Consider the following 16,762-nt stretch of genomic DNA (forward strand, 5'->3'; position numbering starts at 1 on the left):
TGGTAAAATAAAAATATAAAAAAACAATTTTTGGTGATCTAAACAGACACCGAATATTATTCGCGCAGTCGATCAGGTACTACAATAAATATTATTTATATCATACACCATCATAGCATAGTATACATTAAGTAGTTAATATCGGGACTATTAACAGTAACAAATATCACCCATAAGGGTTGCTTATTCAAAATAGGTATGGTATGTCAGATTGGCTCGTCGGGGCACAGTTCGCACAAAAGGTGCACAGGCGGACACCTCAGTGATTTCACAACAAACACGTCGCCATCTCGCTACCACACGATATTATGTCGATCGAAAATTCTCTATCGCTGTTCAAATTTTGGAACAGTTTCTTATCCCTTGAGAACTCCTCGAATTTTTATTAAAAATCACCGTTTCTTTTCATGCTCTAATCGAAACTTTAGACTGTTAGATACCTAACGATTGAAAGTACTGGAACGATTTAAAAATGCTTCCACAAATAGGAAGCTATATTAACATATAGTAGATTGTACAACAAGAGCATAAAACGTGCCATTTTACCCGAGCCGGTACGGCGAGGGTGCATGGATAGACGCGTCGAGGGGAAAATGCGTTTAATGCTAGATGTTTTACACTGCTTTTCACTTAGATTGTGAGGAAATGAAATAGCAGAGGAAGCAATTTTCACTTTCTATGTACCTTTTATTTTTTTAATTGATATGATTGGTTTTTTGTTTTATATAAATTAAAAATTATTAAAAAATATGTACTTAGAAACTTTTTTTTGTGGCTGTTGACACCTGATTACCTTGGTCGTAGACGAAGATTTTACTTTACGCACTAGAGCATAAAAAGTCATTTTATGTCGACCAGATTCAGCATAAATACGAACTTTACGAGCATGAGAAGTCAAAACGTACTTTTTGTTGCGGGAAAGTTATAAAATTATTAGTAAAACCATACAATGCTTTATCCGATATTTTTTTAAGGATCCATTAAAAGGCATGAGGTAAGGAAGATATTAGTAAATTTTCTATGGGTACGTACGTTTTTTTTCGTACCTACTGTATAGTTACCGATAACGGTTGACGTAATTGTATATAATATTCCCCAAAAGCATGAGTAAAACTAAGAGGTTTGAAAATAGGCGCTACGTCAAAAGCACAGGTGGGGTGTCGGCACGACCCTTTAGAAAATCATTTCCATTCCGTTTTCCGAACTGAAAATTGCCCACGGACGGTCAAAGGGTTAACGATTTAGTGTTTATTTGAATCCGGCCTTTGTTAGTTTAAAAGGCGTTAGAATGTAAACGGATCCTTTGTTTCGATTGCCGTTTGTTTTGCACCCACACCGCGTTTAAACGTCATAAGTTTTCTACGTAATGGGTGCTATTTGTGCTTTGTTTTTGGGAAGTTTATTAAGCGATATATTGATCAGATAAAGTTTAGATTTTGTTTCAACTAATTTCCTACATTTAAATAGACCCGCGCATGTTAATACCAATGACTCCCATAGAATCCCACAACAGTATTAAAAAGAACAAAATTAATACGTCAGTTGATTTACCTAATCTTAACGTATTTCTATCTTTATCTTAATACTCGAAGAGCTACCGTTCGGGTATTATAAGAGAAAAGAATTCGAAATGACATAAAGCTTTGAATTCCATTAGGTAGATTAATACCTTGGGACTCTCGGATTATAAATATACAAACAAACTAATACAAATAAACTGGTAATAGAATGCAATAACAAAATCGAAATATCATTTGATGACGTCGTGAAACTGATTTAAGATCAGTGATGCAAAATTTTACAAAAAAGTTAACAAGACTGTAACAAAAACGCGAGAATCAGACCGCTATGCTTTGCATTCCCTTTTTATATGAACCACAGCATGGCATCGGGCTCAATGAGTCCTCGCAGTGGGGAGTCCACGGTAGCTCCTCATACCTTTTTGTACGGCCAACGTTTTATCAAATACGGTAATGGTCGGCTTTATGGCGCCAACAAAAGAAGCGTGCCAACAGAGGCGTTAAATCCTTTACGATTTGATGATGATCACGCATTTGTCATCCGAACAGTTTTGGGCCTCGTTATTACCCATGCGTAGTGCAACGCGCATTCTATTCTGAGAGGGATTTGATCTTCTAAAATAATTTGGTGCCACTTACCCAGGTGCTTGGTTCCGACGTGACAATTCAGTGAATGGAATTTTCTGAAACTGTGCCGATAGGTCTTAAAATTGGGTAACGACAATTTAGGTACACTCATTAAACTAATTTTTCACCTAAGAAGAAGCCAAAATAAAACGTCCACAAATGAAATTAAACTATTTTGGTTAAAATGAAATAAATAGTCATGCTGAAGAAACTAAACACGGATAGGTAATTAATGCAATACTAACTACGGAATAGGTTTTGTAAATTTATCTGTGATATGGTCAGGATTGATCGTATTAAAGCTAGGGTTGTAACCTGGACCCAAAACACCGACAACAATCAATTAACCCACAATAATATTGAGTAAAATAATCACACCAATAAGAAAACACAATGAGGAAATATTCCAATCGAGCACCAACTAATCAGATTGGGCGATGATTGTTCAAGACCAAATTCTATGGCACAAATAATGGGTCCTACCTGGAAAATAGGTTCTAATGCATGAAATTTCGCAAAAATAAATTAATAAACACGAAATGAAACATTGATAAGCATTTCTTTGAAAAAAATACTGAGTTTAATATCCTGCGTTGCGGGTGTGTCGAGGTCTTCCAGGCTACCCCCTTAGCCTGAGAGCGACCGGCGAGCGGCCGAGTCCGCCCGAACGTTTTCGAACGAAACCGAATCCGGCCGAACGAAACCGAACGCGCGCCGCGAGCGAGATAGCGACATACCTGTCTGGCGCTTTCATTGACAGGCACCTGAAATGAAGAAAAAAATCGATCCAATTCGTTGAAAATTTAAATTTCAAAAAATTTTGACTGACTACTCACTGCACGGGCGGTATAAACACAGATAAATTTACATGCAATCTGACTATTAGTTGAAGATTCGCCTCTGTTGTGAAAAAATGGTAAGCATGCACCGAAAAAAATTAAGTATGTCCAGTTCGAATTAGTTCATCTCAGCTTTCACTCTATAGGTATCTATTCAAACAGCAACTGACACACACAATTGACATGTTCATAGTCGCGATCAATCAAAGAAAAAAATAAGTACCTATTCCCTTTATGAGGGGACATAATGCAACAAAAAACGAAACATACAAAAATTAAAAGTAAACATGCCAAAAAAGAACAAACAATAATAGGGCAAAAACAGTTAAAAACAACATTGCAAGATGCATTAGGACAGTTGTTAAAATATGGGGTAGCGTCGAGCGGCTTGACTCCGGGAATATTGTGCGCTTGCACGCGATCTCGCTGCGCGGCGCCGGCGCGATCGGCCGCTCTCGGGCACGCTCGGCCACGCTCGGCTCATACGTCAACTACGAGTATCCATAGTGTATTCAAAAACATGGTAAGATAACCGGAAGCTGGGTTTTATTTCCCTATGATATCATAGTAGATTAAAATAAAGTTTATGCGTTGTCTGTCGTCATATCTAGCGCGAAGTTACGTTGTTCTTGGTAAAGTACAAAAAACTTCTACACTGGAACGATACCTATACCTACTGCAATCTATTACTATTACTAAGTAACAACACATTTGAATACGGCAAGGAATTAATCAATAAAAACTGATTACTATAGTACCATTAATATATAGCTGTAGCCAGCAAAAGGTTACTCCCTCCCAATGGACGAATTTATTAAATTATTACCGGACGAGATCACGCAAACGAAATCGTAAAATTAAAGGAAATCCATTCCGTCAAATTGAACGCAATCCACTAACATATTTCTGTATTGGTTAGGGCCAAGTTTTATGGTTATTACGAGAACGTGTTGCTGAAATATTTTAGAAAATGACGTGAGTTAGACAACGCCGGCTAATAATGAAGTCGTCAAAACTGCTGAAAAGAAAAATTACTAAACGGAACAAAAGTGGCAAACAATAAAAAGAACGAGCAATAAATAAAGTAGTCCGACGGAACGGTGCAGACAATACATTTCACTTCGCGTGTGAACAGAACGCTGATGACTATCGTTTTGTGCTATTTTGACACAAATATTTTTCTCGTCGATATTGTAATCGCCGGCACTTACCGCGTAGAACCCACACATGTAAAATCGAGAGTCACTACTCGAAAAACCTATCTATCAATATTAGAACACAAAAAAAATGCAAGTCAGTTAATAATCCCGAATCGGCAATCGACAATGGAAATAGTCACAGTCACTTTTTTAATAATGGCAACTCGGTATTTTTTCTTTTTTATTGCCACCCTAGGTACGTTTGACATTTGAACCGTCTGATGACTCGACCGCCATGATTGATCGTCGCGACCCACTAAATGAGTGCAATTTAGCGTATATTTCCCCACTTCCAATTTAATGTTTAATTTTGTTATTGTTATATAATTCATAAATACTTAATCAACGCTAAGCTTGCTCAATGTTAAGCTAAATTTGTAAAAGCCTACAGCAAATTCTTTAAACCAAATAAAATCCAAATTATTAACATACAAATTAACTGTTGAACTGTGACTGGTAATCATTTGTCAGTCCGGAGTGTCATTCGGATCCCACAGTAAGATTACAATTCGCTGTCATTCCAGACTGTAGTCTTGGACGATTAATTTAAAGTTCAAATTTCATGTCTTCTTCTCGCAGCCTGTATCTAACAACTTCAAGATTTGTTTGACAGTTGTAAACAATTTTGAATCTTATGACAACCATGTCAGTGATGGAATTAGTGTGTTTGTTGTTATTGTCGAAGAAATGAGCGTTGTGGTGTACAATTTATCATCGAAGCAAGTATCCGCCCAAGCCGTAACGAATCACTAGTAAATAAATTGACCACAGACGTTTCGGGCATTTCTTTTGAGGTGGCGTCCGGAGGTACTTTGATATCCATTTGTAGCCAAGGCTTTATTGTTTTATGTGATTCATCAAGATGTAGTTAACCTGTGCATGTTCAATTGCTTTTTTTACGACTACTGACTATTGAGACAAGGATAGCTAGAAACAAGTTTATACCTTTTTATTCATCCATATTGTTTTTAGCTTTTTATCATTCGCAATTCTAACCCATAGCATAAACATAAATTTTGTGGGTGCTTGCACTATACGACTATCACATAAGAACATAAAAGCTGTAGGTAGAAGAGAGTTAAGACCTTTAAAATTCAACTTCACTAGCACTTCCTACCAACAGAAGTAACGCTACTTATCAATCTCAAATATGTTACAAACTAAGCCAATAAATTACATATGACAGGCAGAATTAGATTGATACGTTCTAGGCTAAACATTCAATTGATTCGACGCCGGGATGTGGGGGTCTAACAGCCTATTTACAACGGCATGTCAAACAAAGCTACGCATCAAATATAGTAAAATATGTATATCCTATGGATCTGACTATATCTATACCTACACCTACTATAAAAAGAGCATCTGGGTCAATCAACTTTTTAGTGTAGCTGGTTGCGATGGTGACGTCTCCTGGGTCACTTTTTAAAAGTATGATTTTATGGAGTACAAATCCACTAAAGTTACGAATTGTGACAGTTTTAAGGCAATTCCTTCATGGCTCACCTCATAAGCATGCTAGTAGTATACATTTAAGCAAGTGTATCACTAATTTCACGTTTTAAACTTTCGTAATTTTTACTCTCATAGTCAAAATACCACAAACGGGACTTAACACGCTAAAACAAATAAGTAATATTTACCTCGACGTTTCGACCACATTACAGTGACCGTGGTCACAAGTAAACTGAAGTGTGGGGTGTCAAGTCTGCTTAGCAGCGCGAGTCCTTCGAACTTCCCGTACTTGGTCAGTTGGTCACGAAAAGTACCGGCACTCGTATCTCAAACTGCGCGTAGTAATCCTGTTATAAATAAGCGTCGGCGTCGGGATCCTGGGATGAATGTTCGCAGGGACGATCGGACGTTGTTAGTGTTGTGTGTCGGTGTGATGGGGCGACAAATAAAAATGACCAAAGGCGGGTAGTTCGAGATAAGAGTGCCGGTACTTTTCGTGAATAAGTGCGGGAAGTTCGAAGGACTCGCGCTGCTAGGTAGACTTGACACCCCACACTTCAGTCTACTCGTGACCACGGCCACTGTAATGTGGTCGAAACGTCGAGGAAAATATTACTCGTGTGTTTTAGCGTGATAAGTTCCGTTTGTGGTATTTTGATTATCACTGATGTCTCCTGGGTCACGGGACAGAATAACAACACTTAAAAGTTGATTGACACATCTCATCTACAAATATTTTGAAATACAAAATCATCAACATATTGTAACCATATCGAATTGTTTTAAAGTCTCAGGTCTAGAATTCTAGAAAGAAAGAAGTTTAGTGAAAAAAAACAGCAGTTACCAAAGGTTTTTTTTTAACTCGGATGACACTCTTATGTGCTTATTAACTTGAATTATTTTAGATAGTACCTAATTGGTGTGTAGTACCTAGTGGGCTCGACTTATCCTTATGTTTTAATACAGTAGGTACACATATAATTAAACACAACGAAGTCCTTAAAAGCTGTCTACAAAGATGTTATTAAGTAGTATATTTATCTAGTTTATTTACGATTGAATTAGGCGAATAATGTTTATTTCCTAGTACAGTAGCGGAATTGATTATAATTACAATGGAATCATAAATCTCGATTCGTGAGTTCGAGAGCCAGGAATTTCATAGCTCTCAATTAAAACGTAGAAATAATTATTTGGAAGCATCCACCCCCACTTGGAAATCAAATTAATAATGTAAATACGAGTAGCTGTCCCTCCTCCACAGATACTCAACCTCTTTATTAGATATTCTAAGATGATTTGCTAAAATTAAAATTAGAAGTAAATTTTAATAAGTATCTGTAGGTTTAGATGTGGTTTACAAATTGACATTTGAAAGTTCCAGGCTCAACTGAAGAGTGACCGAAGTGGCGAGCATAAGTACAGTGACTCTTAGTGAAACACACGGCACACCACACAATCAGGAAATAACGAACTGATAAACAAAACTTGTCACAGTTAGGCTAATCTAACCATCCTAATAAACGATTTTATCAATTAATGGCAATGCTCAAAATCTGTAAAGCTTCGTTTTCTCCAAACAAAAACAATGCAGGAGAGTATAGCCTCATCTCTACTTTCTATGGCAGGTAACAGCAGCGCGGCGTCATAACAACTCGATTCCCAGTTACCTACACTTTTTACATGACGTCAATGATGACAAGTGTTTGTGAACGAGAACTCCTAGGGGTTGCTCTCGAAAGCATACTTACTTACCTAACGCACTCTTCTTTCACATTCCATTCACTCGACGCCACCGGATAATAGTTCCATCTCTTCATTAAATATTGCATCCGAAAACTTACATTATTTAATTGAATTAAATAATGTGAGTAAATGGAAAACAAAAGCAACAGCAGCATCAACTCTTTAAGCGCACCTGCCCTAACAAACTTTTGAAACCAAATTTTTTAAGGAAAAATAATAGCACTGTTATCTTCCGAAGGGCATTCATTTCCCTTCATCCGCAATACAGCGAGAAACAGCGCAATTAGTGCGTTACCTTTCGTTTAAAACACGTTTTCCAGTTAAAGAGATGAGAAAGCTACAATGAGATATTATAATAATTACGTATCTAATTACTTCTCAATTTGGTATTTTTTTTAAATCTTATTTAACGTTGAATTAAGGAATTGTTATTAAAATCAAACAAAATCTTTGTAGTTTGTATTTGTAGGTACTTTTTATTATTTAGTTGCTTTGAAACAATCACTAATAAATAAGAAATTCAGTACATTATTTTGAGGAAGAATCTGATTTTATTGTTTTAGTGTGATGTATTTCCTTTCTAACTAGTTGTATAGCCGTAATATGTATTTTGATTAGTTTATGTGCGATAGATGTCGCTGTACGGGAAATTAAATCAACCTGAATCGCGCTGGCGAGATTTTTCCTAGGAAGTATAAAAGGGTGTCAAATTAAATATATTGTCATTCGCCGAGCAACCGTTGTTTGATTTATATCAAGGACAGCGGTTGAACATGGTCCTTCAGAACTCGGATCTCCAGTAACTTGGAGGTGACCAAGCGGACCGCGGCGCTTCTCGGAGCCGTCAAGCGGCAGTTCGGGCTGAGGAAGCCGGACCTGCAGACGGAGCCACGGGACACGGCGACGTAGGGGCCCGAGGAAGCGGCGGCCGCTACCTTCCGGGACGAGGAAGGAGGAGCTGGAGCTGGAGCTGGAGCGGGAGCGGGAGCAGGAAGGTGCGCGCGCAGAGGATAGTGTCGCGAGGTATTGCGTGCGAAGCGGGAAAACTGTAAGTGACAAGCCATTTAACTTTGTACCTTAGTGTTTCGGACGGAAGAGTCAAAATTCAGTGCAATAGAATATTCAAGCAAAAGTGAACCTTATTATAGTTAGTTTAAAAACTTAGAAAATTAGCTAGAAATTAGGACTTGTAAAATTTAGCAAGAAAAGTGGTTCTAACGGGGAACCTATGCCCGATTTTCGTCAGAGTCCTTAAAACTCAAACACTTGTAAAATTTTGAGAATTATTTTTGGACTTAGAAAAATTTGGCTTTGGGGACTTAGAATTTTTTTGAAAAAGTGGACTAATATCTTTGGTAAAAATGGAAGTGGTAATTAAAATTCAAATGCAAAAGTGCAACCAAATTACTAAAGACTTTAAAAATTATAAAAAATCACCAAAAGATCGGATCACTAAACCTTATATCGAGATAAGGCTCCAACGGTTGGAAGAACTCTGGAAAAAGTTCTGTGAAGGTCACGATCGACTATTAGAAGAGTATTCGGCAGAGTACGATACGAGTATTTACGCAGAAAAGGAAGTTTTTGACGTGACTAGCGAAATTTACATGGAGTATAAAGAGGAGTTATTGACGGCTGCACAAATGTTTATTGGTGAAGTTATGACCAAAAATTCAAAAGACCAATTGTCGGAAAATGCGGTTTCAAAGCAAGTTTGTATTAAACTGCCGAAAATTGTAATTCCAATTTTTTCGGGTAATTATTCGGAGTGGGTAACCTTTAAGGATTTATTTGAATCTCTGGTGCATAACAACAGTACAATTAAAGATGTTGAAAAACTACATTATTTAAAGGGATATCTGAATGGTGAAGCGGAATTGTTACTTCGCCAGATACCGATTTCTAATGCAAACTATTCAAAATGTTGGGAGCTTCTAAAGCAGCGCTACGACAATAAACGGTTCATATGCAATATGATTTTAAAACGCTTTTTGAGTCAAAAAATGCTGCTGTAGAATCTTCAACATTCTTGAAAGAGCTCATTGACACTAGCTCGGATTGTTTGAGTGCCTTAGCTAACATCGGTGTAGACGTGAGTACATGGGATGCTATTGTCATCCATTTGCTCACTCTAAAGTTAGACCAAGAGACTCGCAAGCAGTGGGAATTGAGTGCAACTGGAGGTACAGATTCCAATACATTGCCATCTTTCCAAGAATTCAAAGATTTTATTACCAACCGATTCAGAGCTTTAGAGTTTGTGGAGACCAAAAAACCATCAAGTGGGATTCACCACTTTAGTCAGGCTAAACCTCGTGTTTTACACACCGTCCAAAACACTCAATGCCCCTGTTGCTCGGAATTACACAAAATTACATTTTGCAAACAATATGCAGCCCTTGATGTTAACGCTCGTCGTAATTTTGTTCAGGAGAAGGGTTTATGCTTCAACTGTTTGGGCAATAATCATTCTGCCAAGTTCTGCCAGAATGCGACTTCATGTAAGATTTGCAAGCGTCGTCACCATACCTTGTTGCATCCTACAGATGCTACACCAGCAAACACTTCTGGCGCTAAGGTTAGCAATGTGGGCACAGTCGAAGCAGAAGAGCCACCGCTTGTTACGAATTGTTTTGCAAGAGGGACTGGGCAAGTTTTGTTGGCAACTGCGATTGTCAATGCTAAATCCAAAAGCGGAGTATACATGGCAATTCGAGCATTATTGGATCAAGGATCGCAGGCTTCTTTTATAACTGAAGCTACCGCACAATATTTAGGGCTAAAAAAGGAGCCAATCAAAGGGAACATTTCAGGTCTTGGTGGGGATAATAATCTTATATCTAAAGCTATGGTTATATTGCATCTACAGTCTTTGGCTCATCCAAACATAAATATATCTGTACAAGCTTATGTACTGAAAACGATTACATCTTTTCTTCCAGCAAATAAGGTCATGGATTTAAATGGATTAAACATAACAGGAATACAATTGGCGGATCCTGATTATCACACACCTAATAAAATCGACGTTTTACTAGGTGCTGAGGTATATAGTCGGGTAATTCAGGATGGCGTCAGGAAGAATAACCAGGGAACACTGCTAGCTCAATCAACAACATTGGGATGGATATTGTCTGGGATAGTTGATTCATTTAACACAACATTTTCGGGAATAACGGTTTTACATTCCCAAATCAATGAAGACAATATTCTAAAAAGTTTTTGGGAGATAGAAGCTGATTCTTCATCGCAAAAGAGGTTGTTATCAGAGGAGGAAGAACGTTGTGAAAGCATTTTTGCTGCCAGCACAAAACGTGATTCTGAGGGTAGATATGTGGTAAAGCTTCCCTTCAGAGAAGAAGATCCCAGCTGTAAATATGGTCATTCGAACGAAGTAGCGGAAAAAAGGTTTTATTCATTGGAAAACAGGTTGCACAGGGATACAGAGCTACAGTCTAAATATAAAGAAGTCATAGATGAATATCTTCATCTTGGTCATATGGTGGAAGTGCCTGAAAATGATAAAAATGAAAATGCAGTGTGCTTACCTCATCATCCGGTGGTTAAAATGGATCGAGAAACCACCAAGGTTCGGGTAGTGTTCGATGCTTCTTGCAAAGGAAAGAATGGGATTTCACTCAATGATGATTTAATGATTGGACCAAAACTACAACCAGATTTAAGACATTTGGTGATGAAGTGGAGAATGTATCCTATCTGTTTGGTATCGGATATTGTAAAAATGTATAGGCAAGTAAAGGTCACAGAAGAAGATGCTGATTTTCAAAGGATTTTATGGAGGGAAAATTCAAATGAAGTATTGAAAGAGTACAAGTTGTTGAGAGTTACATTTGGAACCGCTTGTGCTCCGTATTTAGCTGTCAAGGCTCTTCAACAGGTTGCCATTGATCACGGAAAGGATTACCCTATGGCATCTGAAAGAGTATTGAAGGATTTCTACATGGATGATCTTATGACGGGATGTATGACAGTGGATGAAGGAGTACAGGTGTATAAAGAAATGAATGAATTACTAGGGAAAGCTGGATTTGAACTACAGAAATGGACGAGTAATAGCAACCAGTTGATTAAAGCAATGAAGTTAGAGAACAATGAAAAAGAAATTGAAGATGAACTAAAAATAAAGCATGATGAAATAATAAAAATATTAGGTCTTACCTGGAACCGGAATTCAGATGACTTTCAATATTCAGTGAAACTGCCGCCGATGAAGAAACTAGCTACGAAAAGAACTATTATATCGGATATTTCTAGGCTATATGATCCGTTAGGATGGGCGGCGCCTAGTATAATCTTAGCTAAGGTAATGATACAGAAGCTTTGGCTAACTGGCTTGGGTTGGGATGAAGATGTGCCATGCAAATTATTACAAGAATGGAGTACTTACCGTGAAGAGCTTAGTGAGTTGACTAAAGTACATATTCCTAGATGGTTGGGCATAGTCAATAAAAATTCGGAAATCGAATTGCATGGATTTTGTGATGCTTCCAAGATGGCGTATGCAGCAGTTGTTTATGCTCGAATAGTAGACAAAGATGATAATATCACTGTTAGTTTAGTAACTGCAAAAACGAGGGTAGCACCCATCAAACAAGTTTCAATTCCAAGACTGGAACTTTGTGGTGCTGTAATGCTGACAAGATTGTTAGTGGAAGTATCACAAGTCATGAACATAGCAAAAGATAATATACATGCATGGACTGATTCAACTGTGGTTTTAGCCTGGTTAAATAACCACCCAAGCAAATGGCAAACTTTTGTAGCGAATCGGGTTTCGGAAATTTTAACTACTTTGGAGTCAAACCAGTGGTCTCATGTGTCTTCTAAGCACAATCCTGCAGATTGCGCTTCGAGGGGGGTGAAACCATGTGACTTGAAAAACACAGAAATATGGTTTCATGGACCTGAGTTTTTGAAGCAAAAATTTATTAAATATGAGAAACCAAGAGAACTTGTCACCAATCTAGAGGAAGTTAAAGTGCATCATATTACGACGGATCTAAAAATATGGGACCGATTTTCATCACTTACTAAATTAGTTAGAGTAATGGCATATTGTAGGCGTTTTTTAACAAACATGAGAAAGCCAGAAGAAGAAAGAAGACGCACTAACTATTTAACGGGTCAAGAAATTCATGAGGCATTAAACATTTGTGTCAAACAGTGCCAACAAGAAAATTTTGAGCAAGATTATAAAAATTTATTAAATGGTATACCAGTGTCCAAGAAATCAACATTGAAAACATTGAATCCGTTTCTTGATGAGAATGGACTGATGAGAGTTGGAGGTAGATTAGAAAACTCTCAATTGGCATTTAATAAAAAAACACCCCGTTTTGATACCTAAAAAATCGACTATGACTAATTTAATTATTGCCGATGCACATCTTAAGACATGCCACGGTTCAAATCAATTGATGCATAATTATATAAATTCGAGATATTGGATCATTGGAGTCAAAGACTTGATTCGTGGATATGTCAGTAAATGTGTTATTTGTGTACGGTATAACGCAAACACACAACCTCAGTTAATGGGTCAACTTCCATCAGCAAGAGTTACGCCAACACGAGCTTTTAAATTCTGTGGAGTGGATTACGCTGGTCCAATATCCTTAAGGACAGCTAGTGGGCGTGGGCACAAATCATATAAAGGATATATTTGTTTATTTGTGTGTATGTCCACTCGAGCGGTACACATAGAAGTGGTCAGTGATCTAACATCAACGGGATTCTTGCAGGCGTTTAAAAGAATGGTTGCACGGAGAGGTCATTGTCAAGAAATATGGTCTGACAACGGAACTAACTTTGTGGGCGCGTCAAGAGAACTAGAGGTATTATTTGGTTCTGAAAAGTCTAGAATTTTGCAGGAAATTGCTGATAGTTTAGCGAATAACCATACAACGTGGCATTTCATTCCTCCTCACGCTCCAAATTTTGGCGGGCTCTGGGAAGCAGGCGTGAAATCAGTAAAATATCACTTAAAGAGGGTTATAGGATCTACTACTTTGACGTTTGAAGAAATGTCTACGGTTTTATCACAGATAGAAGCATGCCTGAATTCGAGACCATTGTCTCGTATGGATATGGATCCTAACAATATTAATGTCTTAACCCGGGTCATTTTTTGGTGGGTGAATCACTTGTGACAGTACCTGACCATGAGTATATGGATCGCAATTGTGGTTCTTTAAGAAGATGGCAGTTAACCCAAAGAATGATTCAGGACTTTTGGCGAAAATGGTCTCAAGAATATCTTAATAAATTTCTACAGAGATATAAGTGGTCAGGGCAAACTCCAGAACCAAAGATTGATGAAATCGTCTTAGTTAAGGAAGACGATTTACCTCCTAGTCGATGGTTACTTGGCAGAGTGATAGCAAAACATCCTGGTAAAGACGGAATTACGCGAGTGGTCACTTTAAAAGTCAAAAATTCTGTAATTAAGAGACCTACATGTAAACTTTGTGTTCTTCCGATTAATTAAATATGTAATAAAAAATTTATAAAATTTTACAATTCGAATTTGTGGAAAGAAACTGCATGTTTTAATGAATTTTTGTTGTATTTACTAATGGTTGTTTTAATGTGATGTTATGTTTTGCCACGGTGGGCGGCATTTTTAAGTTAGGTAAATAAAGCAAATGTTTGTAAGTTTTAGAGAAATTAAATATTGTTATGTTTTATGATAAAATGTTATTGGTTTATGTTATGTTATTATTTAGTCTTAAATAGAGTGACAAAAGGTTGATGTGATAATAATTATACCTATGTTGGTGAGATGCGAAAATATTTGTAGGGACGTTCTAATTTGGTTATAATTGTGAATGTATAATTTAACATTTGTTATGGTATCAGGTTGTAACTAATTGTATTTAATTTAACTAATTATATGGACACGATTGTCCATGGTGGGCGGAATGTATGGCCGTAATATGTATTTTGATTAGTTTATGTGCCGATAGATGTCGCTGTACGGGAAATTAAATCAACCTGAATCGCGCTGGCGAGATTTTTCCTAGGAAGTATAAAAGGGGTGTCAAATTTAAATATATTGTCATTCGTCGAGCAACCGTTGTTTGATTTATATCAAGGACAGCGGTTGAACACTAGTAAAAGTTTTAACTAAATATACCGACTGTCGTTCAAAGGCAAAATCATTCAACAAAAATATTACAGCCGTACCATCATTGTCAGTATTACCATTATTATTACCACATTTACTATTTAATATATTGAGCCTTGGCACATTGTACCATACAGACGGACGCCACAATTGCCGTGTAATTATAATGTCAGTGAACATGGAAGAGACCATTTCAGAAAAAGTCTTTGAATAAAAGTCCCGACTTACCAGTAAACTGGCTTGTCATCGATATTTTACATACGCTGTAAATTGTAGGTATTAACGAAATTGTTATTACGGTTTAGTACTGCGGCTCTGTTAGGGTAATAGAAATAACAAGCAATCTTGACCTGTCTTTTATTGAAAATACTTTTCGAAATAAGTAACAAACAAGAATTGGATATATTATGTAGTGACTTGGCATTAACAAGGTAAATCTCACTAAAATATATTGAAAGATGTATTGATTTTTTCTTTTCTATTAATACTAAAAAAAAATCGTAATAACGATATCATGCTAATTATTATTATATTTAAGCCGGAACTTCATCTAGTCGTCACTATAATAAGTATTATTAAAAATCCATACTCTATATATAAATGCGGTACAGTGGTGTATGTGTTTGTATGTCTTGTCCGTCTTTACGTCGAAATTGATGTTTTGGCATAGAGTTAGTTTATGGGCCAGACAGTACATGCTATTTTTAACCGGAAAATGCACAGTTCCCGAAGGGTCTAGCTCTTCTCTTTACCGGATTTCCACGCGGCGAAGCCGCGGGTAAGGTATGTATAATACAAAAATTGACGGGCCGATTGTTGATTTGTGGATATCATGTTATTGTGATGTTTACCCAAGACATTCTAGGTCAAATAAGTAATTTTAAAACAAAACCCGTGCTTTCGATATTTGCTTACCATAGTATAGCCTTTAATATCTTGCAGTATTAACTCGGCCCGCCCTAATTTTCCCTTTCTAGCCTGCGAAGGACACCATCCTTCACGCTTCTGTGTAATTACTCCGAAGAAGTTATTATTTCTGAATCGTTTAATCCTGTTTCATTGTCTGTAATCCCGAGCCGAGATTAAATGTTCTCCCAACGCTAATTAAAAGGGTAACTTTTTTACCCAAATGATTAATCGAGACATTCGCTTTGTTTATTAAAAATAAGTTTATTAAAAGAAATAAATTAGATCGTTTTACTTTGTTATTAATTATTATTTATTAGCAAAGTGCCCGGTGCAAAATTTGCATTAATGAGTATTTTAATGTTCCATATAAATGAACGCAGAGCGACGCAACTTATTCAATTTGAATGAATCTCAAAAGGCGACCGTGTTTAACTAAACGACACTAAGGCCACGAATATTTATTTTGCCGGTAAGCATGTACGTGTTCAAAAAATTATGCACCCAGAGACATTGTTGAATGGATGATTTTTAAGGTATGCATCGATACCTGTATTTAATTTGTTTTATTATTCAATTAATCTTGTGTGTATCATACTTAGCTTATTGTACCTACTGTTTAATTTTATTTTATTAATTTAATTTTGTTGGACGCTTTGACCAATGCTGTAAGTCCTCAGGATCATTTTCGAGAAATAAATAAATAAATCCTACTAATATTATAAATGTGAAAGTTTGTGAGTGAGTGAGTATATTTCGAGTCGGGGCAGATATTTGTATGAAAAATACGAATGTTTGTTCTCGGGTCTTGGGTGTTTAATATGTATTTAAGTATGTATCTATCTATATAATTATATATTATCCGTTGCTTTAGTACCCATAGCTTTGCTAAGCTACTTTGGACTAGGTCAATTTGGTGTGAATTGTCCCTTGATATTATTATTATTATTATTTGTTACTTCTTCACGCTGAAACGGCTGGACGAATTTGGATGAAATTTGGCAAAAAGTTAGTTTATAACCTGGATTAAACCATAGGATACTTCATATCCCGATATTCCCACGGGATAGGGATAAAATCTTGACTAAGAACCGCTGCGGCTTAGAGTCATGAAATTTGGTATGTAGTTAGCGACATCTGGAATAACACATAGGCTACTTTTTATCCCGATGTTCCCACGGGAAAGGGATAAAATCTCGAACTAACAACCGCTGGGCTTAGAGTCATGAAATTTAGTATGTAGATAGCTGGACATCTGGAATAACACATAGGCTACTTTTTATCCCGATGTTCCATGGGATAGGGATAAAATCTCGAAATTGG

General features: G+C 36.9%; 2 protein-coding genes across 10 annotated transcripts in view; one reads left to right on the forward strand and one right to left on the reverse strand.

The window, feature by feature from the left end:
• Positions 1-16,762, reverse strand: part of dac (dachshund family transcription factor) — a 184,353-nt gene that overhangs the window by 129,216 nt on the left and 38,375 nt on the right. For 2 of the 9 annotated variants that reach the window (XM_074093483.1, XM_074093481.1), the window contains exon 2: positions 2,885-2,911. The exons of the other annotated variants lie outside the window; for them this stretch is intronic. In XM_074093483.1, coding sequence (XP_073949584.1) covers positions 2,885-2,911 — 27 coding nt within the window. The remainder of the gene's footprint in view (positions 1-2,884; positions 2,912-16,762) is intronic. 9 annotated transcript variants of the gene reach the window in all.
• Positions 10,763-12,754, forward strand: LOC141431686 (uncharacterized). Its single transcript, XM_074092865.1, has one exon. The coding sequence runs from the start codon at positions 10,886-10,888 to the stop codon at positions 12,752-12,754; it is 1,869 nt and encodes a 622-aa protein (XP_073948966.1). The 5' UTR covers positions 10,763-10,885.

This window comes from Choristoneura fumiferana, chromosome 10, assembly GCF_025370935.1.
Source record: "Choristoneura fumiferana chromosome 10, NRCan_CFum_1, whole genome shotgun sequence".
NCBI classification, from domain to species: Eukaryota; Metazoa; Arthropoda; class Insecta; order Lepidoptera; family Tortricidae; genus Choristoneura; species Choristoneura fumiferana.

Excerpts from the sequence above, each read along its gene's own strand:
- LOC141431686 (XM_074092865.1), top strand. The coding sequence starts at position 10,886 with ATGGTGGAAGTGCCTGAAAATGATAAAAATGAAAATGCAGTGTGCTTA.